Raw genomic sequence first — 15,986 nt, 5'->3', positions numbered from 1 at the left:
ATTTCCTGTCCTTTTCTATTCCTTTATTTCTATCCTACTCTATGCCATGGGTTGACAACTCACGTGCATTGATTTACAAGGAAGGTCAATTGACTTTATGAATTAGATAAGGGATTCGAATGAGGTTCAAAAGCAAAAGATGAATTGAGAGAGAGGAAAAGGGATTCATAAGATATTCTAGAAGGGATCAAAAGAATTTGCTACGGACTTGTGCTCTCCAACACAAAACACTAAACCAATAAAAGAACTCCGACAAACTCCTACAAGTAATTCCATATGTATGTAACAATTTATTTATAAATTGTTCTTAGTTCGACCTAGCATCTACATGCTTCACATATTGCAGAAAAAATTTAAAAAGTTCGTATTTTTGGCTTCTCCAAAAACCCGGGTTGTTACAGTAAGTGGTATATAAATCAAATTGAAGTGAAGCAAAACTCTGATGCATGGTAAATTAAAGTGAAAATATTGTATCCACCATGTTTTGTTTATGAGCCAGTCATGTGCTGTGAATTTCATCATTTCGTACAAAATTTATATGCTTGCAACAAGGCACGGACTAATATCTAGTTATGAGTCATGTATAAAGCTCTCCCTTTTGACAAAAGAAAGAAAAAATGGACTGAAGAAAAAAAAACATGAAAGGAAAGGCTCTGAAAATGTAATAATAATAATAACATACAAATGTGCTGCTCCATTGCAAGTGGGCTAGCTAACGAAAGACGAGTAGAAGAAATAACAGCCCAAATAAACTATTGGGCCTTTTGAGCCGTGTCTTGCTCTTTGCAACAACTACAATAGCATTGAAATTCAGCAGTCTAATTCATTTTGAGAAGGAGCATGGAGAAGCCAGAGCTTAGGGTTGGTTGGAACTCCACCAAACAGCGCTAAGCAGCGCTAGTGCTTGGATGACACATTGAATACACATGTGTGCTGCTTGTGAGAGTGCGATACACAAGTGTGCTACTTGTGAGAGCGCGAGTTCTAGCAGTTAGAGTGCTGAGTTATGGGAGTTTATCATTTTCTTCCTCCTCATAATTTTTATTTATGGGATAAAATAGGTCGATATACCACGACCTCATTCCTCACAAGCTATTCAAGCAATCATACCACTAAAATGAAGAACGAACTCATCATAATACATTATCCCATTTAGGATGGGATGGTTTTCTTAAACTTAACACTTAGGTCCCATCCTATCTTCATCCTTCCCGTTCATTTGACCCGGAGGAATATCTATAGGCGGTGCTCTACCATTAGTAGGAGTGGAGGGGCAATTGAAAATGTTATCATCTCATCTCTACTCTTAAGTATAGCACTACACCTCATCCTTGCAACGAAGCACGTAACAGTTTGCGCATTTGACTAAATTAACTCTCAAAGCTCAAAACCTAGATGCATCTTTCGTCTGATATACCATCTTTGTGAAATAGAAGCTCCAAATTAAGAGTGCGTTTAATAGGGATCTAGATTCTCGTAGAAACGTTTCAGATCTAGATTCTTTTAAGAAATGTTTCAGATGGTTAATCAGAATCGTTTTATGAAATTGTTTGGATAGTAGGCTAGATTCTGATTCATAAAAATATATATTCTTAAAAATCATATATAAAAAATATGCTTCTAAAAAGTATTAATTTTGTATGGATGAAAAACAACTTAAATACAATCACATGTTAGCTTGTTGCACTAAAAAAGATTATAACGGAAAGAAATACAATTAGTAGCATAGAAGGGAGAGATGAGAATCACTGTAAAAACAACATACGGTCGTTTGAAGAGCTAGTGAAGAAAACGAGAATTGTTTCAATAAGAAACGGAAACGGTTCACTTTGCTCCAAGTGTGTTTGGAACTGATTCTCGTTATTCCGACTAGAAACTGAAACGTTTCGAGTATCCAAGCTGACCCTGAGCCTATCTGAACCGGGGGGGGGGGGGTGTCATCCGATGAGATGGCATTGTATTTTAAAATGTGCCAAGTGTGTCATCTTGAAATGAGGGGGCTTGATGAACAAGTTTAAAATCTAGAATGTTCGTTATTACTTGACCACATGTTTGTCAAAAAAAGGAAAAGAATTGACAGACATGGTTGGTTAATATCCTATGGATTGTCTAGTTTTAAGAATGGATGATGCATCATTTTCTTACCCCTCGTACTTTTGTTTGGTTTATGGAACAAAATGGTTAGATTCGCAATACCTTATCACTCATTGGCTAATAATTGAAACTAGTTTGCCCATAACTTATTTGGTAAAGCTAAATCACTTACGCAAAACATTTGGCAAAATGGTTTTTTTCTTTTCAGGAAGATGGAGAAATAAGAAAGTGGGAGTCATACCGACATATAAACCTATAAAATTCGTAGAATGAACTTACAATAGACCACCCAAAACCCAAAAGTGAGGAAAGGTTGCCGCATCTGCATATTCCTCCTAATTCGCTCCTAAGACTTGATCCAAAGCCGTTTGACAGCGCTCTTTGAAACAGTTTCTTCGTGATAAGAATAATTTTTCCATTTACATAATTTTTCCATTTACACTAGGAGGTGGAAGCTAAAAAAACGCTTCTCACTCCTCATTATTTAATTCTCACCAAAGTCATTCCAAACCAATTCACACCTATTCGGCTATTCTCCATCAGAATCATTCTATTAAAAAAATCAAGAAGTTATAGCTAAAATTCAAGAGAGTAGAGCTCTATAAACAGGCCTCGCTTTCTGCTCCAAAAAGAGGCAGGCAGGCAGGCATCACCGCAGCAGCACATTCGGTAGCGAAAGAAGTAACGAGGTGCGGCGCCCCTTCGCCAACCACTGCGCTGGATAGCACAGTTGCAAGAGATACACGAAATGATATATAAGCTTTGCGAATAACGATGGGATTGATTAAGTACACAAAAAAGATAGCTCTGGCCTCTGGCTCAGGTAGCGAGACGACAACAGTGCGTATGCACGTAGGCGAAGTACACGGGCGAATTAGGTAATGACCTGCCTCTCCAACAAGTGCTAAAAATCACTCAGGCTATGAACGCTGCGAGATGTCTCAGCTACATGAGCAGGCTTCGGATGACAGCTGCCTGCGCGCTGCTCATGTCGGACGTAGCCAGCAGCTCCGACAGCCTCTCGCTCAGGTCGTCCACCTCCTGGTGCAAGCTCCTGATGTAGTTGCATGTCTCCTGCAACACCCTCGCAGATGGCACCTGCATGGGCAAGACGGCAAATTAAAGGGAGAACAATTTACCGGACCGTCAGCTCAAGCTCATGCCACACGAAGTAAATAACTGGTTGACGCGTGATTACAGTGCGTAATTGCATGGAATGCTTCATATAATAGAGGCAGAGGCCATTCAACTTTGACTGGCAATTTTGGCCAATTCTGTTGTAACAATTAACAGGTCGGCAGTAGGTATCACCGTATCAGATCGTTTTGTAGGCCTCAATGTAGTGAATGCCACATGGTAATGACAATTTACAGCTCAACTGTGATCACAGCTAACCTAGCTAGAAATTCTGGATAACCATTCAGCTCATAAAGTAGTGGTAATGATAATGAACTTCAGTTACATACTCTAGCATTGCTCTGAAGGCGAGCTTCGGGGAGGAGGTCCTGCAGCTTTGATACAAGGTCGCTGATTTGCTCCTCAGTGATCCTCGACGAACCAGACTGCCTAGACCGTGACCTCTGACTCGACATCTTGGTTGATGTGGTTGTCTGGGAGATTGGGGAAAGAAGTTTTGCAAGAGATCAAGAAACAAACTGAGATGTTTGGAGTGAGGCAAGCAAGTTTGAGATACACAGGTGATGAAATGGTAGTCAAGGACTGGAGAGAAGCTTATTGGAGGAGGAAGACAAGTGCATGGGAGAAGAAATGGGCAGGTGGTGGGTGTTAAATAGTACTACCTAGCTGCACAGGAGAACCCCAAAGAGCAGGCAAGATGGAGCGAGCTTCCCGTGGCACTAAGACAGTATAAATTCCAGCTCAAGTCCCTGACCTATAGGGACAAAGTACCAGGTGGCCCAAATTATAGATTCACATGTAGGATATTCTTTAGTGAAAGCTAGACTGTAAATATTTTAGAGAGAGAGAGGCCATACCCATACCAACGAGCTTGCGTCACTGTTGTGTTGCATAGCGCTGCAAGTGGGAGAGCCTCTGATCAACAGGATATGAAGAAATGCCAGTGAGAAAGCCGACTTGGAGGCCAGAACTGTCAGAAGGAACCACACAAGCCAAAATATGCATGTTAATTGTTTTCGCCCCACATTATGTATTTAATATATGCACATGAACAAACAACAGTGGCTCTACAGTTACTGGTAGATGAGGTTGTGGACAACTCTCTTTTGTGTCTCGATAGAATTCAGTACACATCCATGCGCACCATGAATCTATTGCCTTCCTAAGCTGGAGGAGATTAAACCCATGGCCCACACGAAATCCATTCACTACTCACGATTACAATCAATATGCATTTGCATCCCAGGCACCGTGTATTCTAATAGGACTGGCGTGTTTGGATACAGTTCAGTTCAGTCTATAGTCAAATGAGGAAATTAGCATCATTAAACTTTATTCCCTATAAAAATTGCTCTTGCATCATATATTAAGACATAACCACTATACATGATGGTGAAAGCATCAGCTTCTTTCCAAAATAAAATGATAAAATCATCAATTGCTGGACACATAGAAACAATTGTGCAGTGAAAAGATTTGAGTGTTAAATACCTCACACTGTCTCAGATTCAGCAGTGTTCTGATGCAGACTGGTCTATCCGATACTTTGGCACCAAGAGCCCATGTCTTGCGGCGCCTCATGATCAATACAGGTATGGGTCACATAGTCAATTTTAATTTACTGTTCTCCTCACACTATAAGGAAATGTTGCTTCCAATGCTGGCTATCAATGAATATGATCCCTGCACAGTTCAAATGAATTATTGCATTGCAAAAATAACTTTTACAAGCAACCGTGTAAAAAAACAGTTTTCTTATATGATGCCTTTGGCGTCAAACTGTAATTGGCTTTGTTCTTAGTAAAGTTGGCGTGCAGTATAATAAATCAAGCTTTTGAAAGAAATGTATAGAAAGGCTGGAAAATTGATAAGAGCATAAGTGGTAATGATAAAGGCTGTCTAACCATGCAGCTCATAAAGTGGTAATGATAATGAGAAAATGTATAGGGGTAGGCATGAGTGGTAAACAAAATAAATTAATCTCATTGCTAAGATGGTGGGATTTGCAATACAACAGATTTGAACAATTAGCATTGCATAATAATTTTAGCTCCAATGAGCTATAACTTAACCCTGAGAATAAGAAAGATAAAGGCAACTCAACTCCAATAAACTATTGCCTGGAAAATAGTATATGTAAAAAAGCATATAATAAATACGTCCTTCCAAGGAAACAATTGCTGCACATCTCAGAAGAATCATGGTAAGGTTTGACCAGTCAATGCTACACAAGCTATAGTGCAACTACCAGCTGTAGTACAAGATTTTTTGTTCTTTTAATGACAAATGATGCTAGTGTGATAAGATTAGCCCTTCACAACCTTCAGAATCTTAAGAGAGAAGCATTAGAATGTGATCTTACAGTGTAATCATGTGCAATGCATATGCATTTGTACTTGCATTTTTTCATACTGTTTTCTCTCTAACTCCTAAAGCAAAGCATACCTGCAAACTAAAAGTTTTCTGATGTGGACTGAACAAAAGCAAATCGGAATAAAATAAAAAGTCAGAGCAGAACATATATAGTTTCCAGACAGTTTAATGCCATTGGTCATGTTAGTGTAATGTGAGTAGCATGTATAAAACTATGCCACAAGCATAGTGGGAGATGTTGCTAGAAAAATAGCATTTAAAATCCAATTAATGATTATGCATCGATCTCCATAAGCTTGATGGGGATCTAGGGTTGCATGATAATGTTGGGGAAACTTAATAGTAACAAGTGGAATAGTTCATGGCATTGAACAGCTAGATTTGGAACTACAACTTTATTTGCCATACAAATCCAATGCCTGTTTCTGAAGACATAGCGCTATGTTCTGTACAGATGTAGTTCTTAAAGCATTATATCCTCATGCTACCAAACTGCATGTACTAGTCATTTACTCTCAAAACATAGAAACATTATAGTTCTTTGTTCTTCTTTTGACAGATTACTGTAGGAAATTGTAGCCCTCAAATGAAGGTGGCTTAAATCTCACCAGTTATTTCTATTTATATAGATACAGTACCTGCATGGTGTAGTGTCAGATATATTCGATCATGACGAATTAGTGACATAGGAGGAGCACAATAGTTATAGAGAATAAATATCTCGTTAGGCTAATAAAGATCTAATTAGACAGCCAATGACAGCATATAGATGCAGAACAAATTCTCATTGTCTCTTGAATATTCAATTCACACGATCCACTGCCACTAGTAATATAATCCTAGATCATTAGGTGCTGCCTGTTTAGAAAATTGACACATTGACCCTAAACCCTAGACTCAATAGCATACCATAGCTATGTAATGAACTTAATTACAATCAAAAGACCTGCATATAGTACCAATTGCAGGGTAAAGATACTATGGAAGGGACCATGTATCTCTTAAGTATGATATTAATTCATATAATATGCCAAATCGCCAATCAAAACCAGCTAGTGGGAGATGATCAAAGTGTATCCTGATGGCAGCATGTCTGACGGGGCACATGTAGCTGAATCCAATTAGTTGGAAACACCATACAGGTTGTCACGTGGACACGATTTAATTTATGCAGAACACCTTCAGCCCCACGCAAGGTCACACACACACACACATTCACTCACTTGCAACCAAGTGAGATCAATCTTTTGTTTAAGCTTACACTTGATCACGGGACTGAATCAACAGTACTGCCTATCTACTAAAAAATTAGCCAAGTAGGCCTTGCCTACTACACAGATGGCTGGAATCACATGGATTATCTTAGCATATATCACTACATTAACAAGCTCCCACATGCTTCACTTATTTTTAATCTGTCACCCTGTTTGTGCGTAAAGTTTGAAAAGGCTTATGTGAATCATGTGGACCAAGTAATCTGTACAGCAGATCAACCAGGGACAGTGATGACTGATGAGGCCTCATGGTCTGATACTGAAAAGATCCTCAAGAGGATGGTCAAGTTCAGGAATGATTGCGATATGTGGGGTTATAAAAAGTAGCATTTCACACCACAGCACTGACATGATTTGGCCATCATTAGTAAAATCCCTTAACTGACAATCTCTATAGCATGATGAAAGTGTCTTAGAACACTTCTGTAACAAACTTCATAAATATCTCAAATTGGTTTATGCTATCACCACATGTTGTCAGTCGTCACAGCTTGTAAATCACTGAACAGAGTAAAATTCTGATTCCTGAATGAAAGTAGATCATACCTATGACACTTTCAAGGATATACATAGGCAACACATTGGAAAATTTTACCAAATTTGAGTTCGTTACACCAGAAGCTTCCACTCTACATAACCACCAGGCTCCTTAACCAGGGTTATAAAATGACAGGTATTACTCTGACACAAAAGGTATCATCTTATCTGGAGATACTGAAGGTCAGCTGTCTTTAATTGAAAACACTGTCAAAATAATACACCCACTTCTGCGAAATCCAAGACCTACTTAACAATGAATATTGAAACAAGAGATCTGACAACGTTATGTGCTAACAGCCAAAAGAATACAGTATAGCTATTTGAATTAAGAAGGAAAAGAATCCAGATCTTGCTGCAGAACCTCAACATGCTCATCATTGAAAGCTAGATTATACTAGGGTGGGCAGTTGGTACACGAGAGATAGAATAAAAGCTTCTAGACCAAAGCTACTATTTGAAAGCATCTTTGGTTTTAGGTATAATCACTAATCAGCAGCCAAATATGTACCCTACTCTTAAAGTTGAGGGTGGAAGTTTCCCTCAAAAAAAAAAGTCGAGGGTGGAAGTTATTAAGGTATGATTGTGGTCTTTGTAACTCACGTGGGAGTCAATGAAAGTACAGCTACATGAAAAGAGCTCCTAAACAGACAAGTAAAAAATAACACATCAAGGTGACTGCTACCAAGTTTGTGTGCAATTAGGGTTAAATAACAATGTCTTCATGGCTAATGATGCAAGATAAGTAAATATGTAACTAACATCCATAAAGCTGGATCATGGTCATATGAGATAGAGAAAGAAGAGTAGGGGAAGTGAGTCTGAGGGAAGGAAACAACTGAGGGCAAGTGCGCATCTTGACACCAAAAGTGTATAGATCCTTTGATCCATGCACATTGAAGCCAGCATGTTTGAATTATTTGGTATGGTAGATCAATATTCGTTCCATCAAACCAAACTACTGCAAGTGGGGCACCGTAAGTATAATTGCATAGAGCATTGCCTCATATATGAAAGGGTATTCTGTAGTAAGGTCAGAGATGAAATCAGTTCCCTTTTATTTGACTCAGGCATGGTTATGGTTTGCTCATCTCACTGCAGACAATATCAATATTGCAGCTTGATTAGCTTTTCATATGATAAAGGTTCAGCGTAGCAGGCAATTGCTAATCGGTGTTATCATGAAAACCCCAAAATAGAAGTAAAGATATCCAAAAGGAGACCATTTATGTTGTCTTCTGAAACCAAAAAGAATTAAAGTGACATGCAAATGTCTGGACTGAAATAAAGTATCTTTGTTTGCCTAGTCGAGCTATATTGAGGGACCTTTCAAACATGATGGATAAGTCTCTGTGTTGGCTGATCTTTGTAGGGCTACAGCAAGGACAACATCCTTGACTGGCTAGGACAGCATCTTAGCATCTAGGACAGCATCTTAGTATCTAGGACAGTATCTTGGCATATGCTTGGCTGGCTAGCAGCCTATAAATATGTATCCCCAACCCCTCAGGTTGGCATGGCATGGCATTTTGTGTGAGAAATAAACCAGAAAATTGCCCCTAACTCCTAGCGTCATCCTCTCTCGATGAGAGTAAGAATTCTACTACTACCAAGAGTAAGAATTCAGCGACTAACAACTGGTATCAGAGCCATACTATCCTGTAGGCCTGAGCATCTCCTGCTCATCTCCTTTCCCAGCCGCGCAACAGCCCCAGCTGGGAGCAGCAAGCAGCTGCGGCCGCTCCTGCTCACTCCTCTCCCTCTGCGCTCGTCTGAAGTAGCCCTCTCCCCACGCAGTAGCCCCCCGGTAGCGCGTCATGTCCGCAGGGCAGTCTCAGCGCTTGGTCGCCTCGAGCACGCGGCGTTGGCAAGGAGGCCGAACTTGCGGCGGCAGAGGAACGCGAGCGAGCGGCGGCAGAGACCGCTGCGGCGGCGGCAAGGGCGTCGAGGCTGGCAGCAGATAGAGCGAAGGCGGAAGCAGCGGCGGCGCGGATGCAGCGCGTGCGGCGGCAGCAGAGGTCAAGCCTCTGCGCGGCAGCATCAGCAGCTCCGTTTCTGCTGACGACAGCGCCTACGCGGACCTCAAGCTGCTGGGGAGGGAGGCAGTGCGGGCGCGGGCGGCGCAGTGGGTAGCCGCGCACGCCCACGAGCGCGGCGGCAGCCCAGACAGGGGCGGATGGGCCGGCGGCGCTCCTGGAGGAGGCGCGCACGGCAACGGTGGCGGACAAGTTGATGGAGAGCGCAGCCTTCACAGGCAGCATGGCTCTCTCTCCCCAGATCGGTACCGTGGTTACCATGGGCTTCAGGCTGTTGTCAGGGATGTCGGCCCCGGCGGTGGGTGGCCTACCCTCACTAAGACCAACTACGTCGAGTGGGCTGCGGTGATGAGGGTAAAGCTCCAGGTGCGGCACATGTGGGAGACAGTCCGGTACGGCGACGTCGACTACGACCAGGATCGACGGGCATTGGATGCCCTCATCGCTGCAGTCCCGTCCGAGATGCAGTTCTCGCTTACCAACAAGCGAACTGCCAAGGATGCTTGGGACGCCATCGCTGCGGCACGCATCGGCAGCGACCGCACCCGCAAGTCCACACTGCAGGCACTTCGCAAGGAGTGGGAGAACCTAGCCTTCAAGCCAGGTGAGGACGTTGATGACTTTGCTCTCCGTCTCAACACTCTGTTGCAGAAGATGGTGCAGTTCAGCGATGACACCTATGGCGAAGAGAGAGATGTCGAAAAGCTCTTCCGCTGCGTCCCCGAGAAGTACAAGTAGATGGCTCGCTCGATCGAGTCCCTGCTGGATCTCTCCACGATGTCGATCGAGGAGGCGATAGGTCGCCTCAAGGTCGTCGACAGCGATGAGCCAGTCTCTCTCGGGGCCCATCACCACTGGCGGAAAGCTCCTTCTCACTCGGGAGCAGTGGGCTGCCTGCCAAGGTGACCGGAAGAAGGGGGAGCCTTCTTCCGCGACAGGCGGCCACAAGCGTGGCAAGCCGCGCAAGGCGCACAGAGACGCCCAGGCCAGGGCGCAAGGAAGTGCCGAGGGTGATGCCCGCGGAGGCGCCCAGGGCGGCGCCGCCGGCAAGCACAAGCCGGCACGAGACGACACCTGCCGCAACTGCAGCCAGCTTGGCCATTGGGCCAAGGACTGTCGACAGCCACAACGTGGCCAGGCCCACGTCGCACAGGCGGAGGAGGAGCCGGCTCTGTTCATGGTACATGCAAGCACCGAGCTACCTCTAGCGGCACCGGCCGCAGCGGCTCTCCTCCACCTTGACGAGCCAAAAGCACACGCCCTCCTCGGCGACGGCTCCGGCGACGACAAGACTGACGGGTGGTGCCTCGACACCGGCGCCACCCATCACATGACCGGTCGACGGGAGTTCCTCAGTTGAATCCGGGAGATCAAGGGCGTCGGCTCCGTCATCTTCACCGCCGTGTCTGGTGAGCACAGGCTGCTCACCATAGTCTACTACATCCCCGCGTTGAGGAACTCCATCATCAGCTTGGGACAACTGGATGAGAACAGTTCGCGCGTGGTGGTTGAGGATGGAGTCATGAGGATTTGGGATCGCCGTCGCCGCCTTCTTGCCAAGGTATCCAGAAGCGCAAATCGACTCTACGTCCTTAATGTGCAGGTGACACAACCCCTCTGTCTCGCTTCTTGTCGGGATGACGAGGTGTGGCAATGGCACGAGCGCTTTGGGCACCTTCACTTCGAGGCCCCAAAGCGGCTCAGTGCCACGGAGATGGTGCGAGGCCTGCCGTGCCTCGACCATGTGGAGCAGCTCTGCGACGTCTGCGTGTTGACGACGTAGAGGCGACTCCCCTTTCCCCAGCGGGCGAGCTTTCGAGCCAAGGAGAGGCTCGAGCCTTTGCACAGGGACTTGTGTGGCCCGGTGACACTGGCCACACAGGGAGGACGACGCTACTTCCTGCTGCTCGTCGACGACCTCTCCCGCTACATGTGGGTGATGGTCCTCGGCAGCAAGGGAGAGGCTGCGAACGCCATCAGGAGCTCGCAGGCTGCTGCGGAGGCGGAGTGCGGCCGCAAGCTGCGCGTGCTACGCACCGACAACGGCGGCAAATTCACGGCGGCTGAATTCACGTCGTACTGCGCTGATGAGGGCATTCAGCGCCACTACTCCGCGTCGTACAACCCACAGCAGAACGGCATCGTCGAGCGGCGCAACCAGACGGTTGTGGGGATGGCTCGGGCCCTTCTCAAGCAAAGGGGGATGCCGGCTGTCTTCTGGGGAGAGACGGTGGTGTCAACCGTCTACATTCTCAACCGGTCGCCTACCAAGGCGCTCGACGGCAGGACACCGTACGAGGCTTGGCATGGGCGTAAGCCGGCGGTCTCCCACTTGCGGATCTTCAGTTGCCTCGCGTTCGCCAAGGAGCTTGGCCACATCAGCAAGCTCGACGACAGGAACACTTCAGGAGTGTTCATCGGCTACGCGGAGGGCTCGAAGGCCTACCGCATCCTCGACCCAAAGACACAGTGTGTGCGCACGGCGCGCGACTTTGTGTTCAACGAAGGGCGAGGATGGGCGTGGGACAAGGCGATGGACGACGGCTCGGCTCCGACGTACGACGACTTCACTGTCGAGTACGTCCTACTTCGAGGGAGCTGGGGGAGTAGGCAGCTCTTCTTCAACGAGCGCGTCTACCCCAGTCCTCGAGCCTCCACCGACCCCGGTGCCTGCTACTCCGACAGCACCACGCTCTCCAGCCAGGACCTCGGCTACGATGAGTTCTTCGCCAGCTCCACCACAGCCGGCACCGCCACGCACTCCGGCACCGACAGGCACCTCTCCGGGCACGTCTACTCCAACACCAGCTCGTGTCGAGCACAGCCCGGTTGAGCTTGCTACTCCGCTCTCTCACGACGAGGAGTGCATCGACGCGTACCACGACGGCGAGCCGTTGCGGTACCGTACGATGGAGAACCTTCTCGGCGACCAGCCGGTGCCGGGACTGGTGCCTCACGACCTGGAGGCACAGTTGCACCTTGCGTGTGACGACGGCGAGCCTCGGTCGTTTGCAGAGGCCGAGAGACACGCGGCATGGCACGTCGCGATGCAATTGGAGATGGATGCGGTTGAGAAGAACCGCACCTGGGAGCTTGCTGACCTTCCTCGTGGTCACCGTGCGATCACCCTTAAGTGGGTGTACAAGCTGAAGAGGGATGAAGCCGGCGCCATCGTCAAGCACAAGGCTCGCTTGGTGGCACGAGGTTTCGTGCAGCAGGAGGGGGTCGACTTCGACGACGCCTTTGTTCCCGTGGCACGGATGGAGTCCATGCGACTCCTTGCGCTAGCTGCCCAGGAGGGCTGGCGTGTTCATCATATGGACGTCAAGTAGGCGTTCCTTAACGACGACTTGAAGGAGGAGGTCTACGTGGACCAGCCGCCTGGATTTACGATCCCCGGCAAGGAGGGCAAGGTGCTCCGCCTACGCAAAGCCCTCTATGGCTTGCGGCAGGCACCGAGGGCGTGGAATGCCAAGTTGAATTCCACGCTAAAGGGGATGGTCTTCGAGTAAAGCCCGCATGAGGCGGCCATCTACCGACGGGACAGTGGAGGAAATGCTCTACTGGTGGGTGTCTACGTCGACGACTTGGTGATCACCGGCACCAAGGATGCGGAGGTGACGGCATTCAAGGAAGAGATGAAGGCCACCTTCCAGATAAGTGACCTGGGGCCTCTCTCCTTCTACCTAGGAATCGAGGTGCACCAGGATGACTCCGGGATCACGCTTCGACAGACCACCTACGCCAAGCGCGTCGTTGAGCTAGCTGGGCTCATTGACTGCAACCCAGCTCTCACTCCGATGGAGGAGAGGTTGAAGCTGAGCCGCGACAGCACGACGGAGGAGGTGGACGCTACGCAGTACCAGCGTCTTGTTGGGAGCCTTCGCTACCTCGCCCACACACGGCCGGACTTGGCATTCTCTGTCGACTACGTTAGTCGGTTCATGCAACGACCGACGACGGAGAACCAGCAGGCTGTGAAGAGGATCATCTGCTACGTTGCGGGGACTCTCAACCACGGCCTCTACTACCCTAGGTGTCCGGCACACTTCAGCGACAGCGACCACGCCGGTGACATCGACACCAGCAAGAGCACGAGCGGGATCCTCTTCCTCCTCGGCAAGTGCCTCGTTAGTTGGCAGTCGGTCAAGCAGCAGATGGTGGCCCTGTCCAGCTGCGAGGCCGAGTACATAACGGCCTCCACCGCTTCGACTCAGACGCTCTGGCTCGCTCGACTGCTTGGTGATCTCCTCGGCAGAGACAGTAGAGCGGTGGAGCTCAGGATGGACAACAAGTCCGCTCTGGCCCTGGCAAAGAACCCCATTTTCCATGAACGGAGTAAGCACATCCGGGTGAGGTACCACTTCATCCGAGACTGTTTGGAGGAAGGGAGCATCAAGGCGAGCTACATCAACACCAAGGACCAGCTTGCGGACCTGCTTACCAAGCCTCTTGGGAGGATCAAGTTCCTTGAGCTCTGCTCCAGGACCGGGATGGTTCAACTTTCCCACAAGACGACGCACAAGACTTAGGGAGAGAATGATGGATAAGTCTCTATGTTGGTTGGTCTTTGTGGGGCTGCAACAAGGACAACATCCTTGACTGGCTAGGATAGCATCTTAGCATCTAGGATAACATTTAGGATAGCATCTTAGCATCTAGGACAGCATTTTAGCATATGCTTGGCTGGCTAGCAGCCTATAAATATGTATCCCCAACCCCTTATGTTGGCATGGCATGGCATGGCATTTTGTGTGAGAAATAAACTAGAAAATTACCCCAACTCCTAGTGTCATCCTCTCTCGATGAGAGTAAGAATTCTACTACTACCAAGAGTAAGAATTCAGCGACTAACAAAACAGAGCTTGCAACGAGCCCAGGACAGAGCTATACTGAGGGGCCTTTCAAACAGAGCTTGCAACGAGCCCAGGACAGTAATTGTAGCATTATTTAGAGGTGTCTGTGCGGATGACTAGTGAAGCTTTACATGAACAAGGTCCCCTTCCAATATTTTTGTGCTGAACAACACTGCTTCACAGTAATCAAATAGTTTTTTTTCTTGGTCACCTCCATGATAGAGATATACTGACAAGATAACTGCAGGCTCCAGATCAATAGATGTTTCGGTTGTCGAAAACTAATCATCCTAACATATTTTTTAACATACATAGGGGCAACTTCTAGGTCCCAGCATCTAAATCACAGTAGCATTACAAAACTAGAAGGCTAGGAGACATGGAACTTGCCTATGACCGCCTGACCAGCTTTCGAAGCATCCAAGTGCAGTTTAGAGAATTTATAAGTTCCACTTGAAGAAGTTTACCTATCCCCGTTGCAGTATATTTAACCAATGTTATCTCTCCAGTTACATTATGTCCGTGAAACACGATTGCAACCTGCATGGGATAGGAAGTTTGTTGAATCAACGATAATTGTGGCTGATAGGAATTTATAAAAGAACAAATATATGAGAATAAAACAAAGAACGGAGAGTTTAGTTGGAAACTCCCCATTATTCTGCTCTGTAGTACAATTGCAGCTTTGGACACTTAATCGGCCTCCAAATCTTTTATTATGTCCATGTTAAGAAAGGCATGCAAAAAGTCTGTAGAGTACAAGGCATTGTGGTTGATTACTGCAACCAGAAGTGCATTAGGTACCATATGTTTTCTACTAAATGCTAAGTTCCAAACGGGTCCATGACCATCTCACTTGAGAGGCTTGAAGAGACTTTCGTCAGCATCCCAAATTCCCAATGAACGGGACGCAACCATGTAAAGCACTAACACAACAAGGGCACAAATTTGCAGTGACAATCGACAGCACAGGCGGCGCTGAAGCTAGCCAAGAACAAACGAGGCCAACTCGCAACCGCCACCAAAATGAATGCTACCACAACACAGCAAAATTTGAGGAGAAGAATAAGAACGGGAACACTGACACTGAGAAACCCTAGCGGGGGATCGCGACGGCTTTCCCCAGAATCGAGGCAGAGCGCCGTCAAGGGAGACGCATTGGAGCCGGGACGAGAGAGCACAGGCGCTCGGGGATCGGAGCGAAGTCCAGCAAATTCCACGGGGAATCGCGAGGGCAAAGGAAGCAGACAGTGAGATGTGGGGAGGCAGATCGTCTCGTCACGCTCCGCCGTGGCACATGGCAGAGGCGAATCGCGTGGATTCGGTTTCGGTGGGCCTCAATAGGCCACATAGCTATTTTTGTTTAGGCCCATATTAGTCGATGTGTACGCAGGCCTGTATTAGTCGATGTGTACGCAGGCCTGTTTAGATAACTTGGCACCGGCATGGGCTCCTACTCTTTCATTTGATGACGCGAGGTGTGCGGCCCATGCGATGCAGCACGCCGCGTGACCGACTAAAGCGAAGGCGACGGCGCGGGGACGGGGTAGTTGGCGCGGTGGGGTTGGAGTGGACTGCGCCGCGCGATGGATCTCATGCCGATGCGCGAGCGGCCGCCCAGCCGTCGCCATCCGACCAGGCGGGCAGGCGGTGGCACGCCCATCGCGATCGCATTCGAA

The 15,986-nt window shown here is 47.3% G+C and overlaps 1 protein-coding gene across 2 annotated transcripts; it reads right to left on the bottom strand.

Annotated features, from left to right (window-relative positions):
- Nucleotides 1–2,861: 2,861 nt before the first annotated feature.
- LOC136540583 (transcription factor ILI6) lies at nucleotides 2,862–14,789 on the bottom strand. 2 transcript variants are annotated; one of them, XM_066532584.1, is made up of 6 exons: nucleotides 14,775–14,789; nucleotides 4,723–4,914; nucleotides 4,089–4,201; nucleotides 3,894–3,985; nucleotides 3,561–3,704; nucleotides 2,862–3,192 (listed from the first exon to the last, which is right to left on the bottom strand). In XM_066532584.1, the coding sequence occupies exons 5-6, from the start codon at nucleotides 3,684–3,686 to the stop codon at nucleotides 3,040–3,042; spliced, it is 279 nt and encodes a 92-aa protein (XP_066388681.1). In that variant the 5' UTR covers nucleotides 3,687–3,704; nucleotides 3,894–3,985; nucleotides 4,089–4,201; nucleotides 4,723–4,914; nucleotides 14,775–14,789; the 3' UTR covers nucleotides 2,862–3,039. The 2 variants fall into 2 exon arrangements, with proteins under 2 accessions (XP_066388681.1, XP_066388682.1); XM_066532585.1 differs by lacking the exon at nucleotides 14,775–14,789 and having other exon boundaries at nucleotides 4,095–4,201; nucleotides 4,723–5,321.
- Nucleotides 14,790–15,986: the final 1,197 nt, after the last annotated feature.

The sequence above is a fragment of the Miscanthus floridulus genome, chromosome 2, assembly GCF_019320115.1.
Source record: "Miscanthus floridulus cultivar M001 chromosome 2, ASM1932011v1, whole genome shotgun sequence".
NCBI classification, from domain to species: domain Eukaryota; kingdom Viridiplantae; phylum Streptophyta; class Magnoliopsida; order Poales; family Poaceae; genus Miscanthus; species Miscanthus floridulus.
This window is presented reverse-complemented; position numbering and strand designations above follow the sequence as displayed.

What these genes read in the sequence shown, in the direction of transcription:
- LOC136540583 (XM_066532584.1), bottom strand. Translation starts at nt 3,686, where the DNA reads ATGTCGAGTCAGAGGTCACGGTCTAGGCAGTCTGGTTCGTCGAGGATC. An exon ending in GCCTTCAGAGCAATGCTAGA is followed by an intron (nt 3,193 to 3,560) that starts GTATGTAACTGA and finishes TTGCCCATGCAG; the next exon opens with GTGCCATCTGCGAGGGTGTT.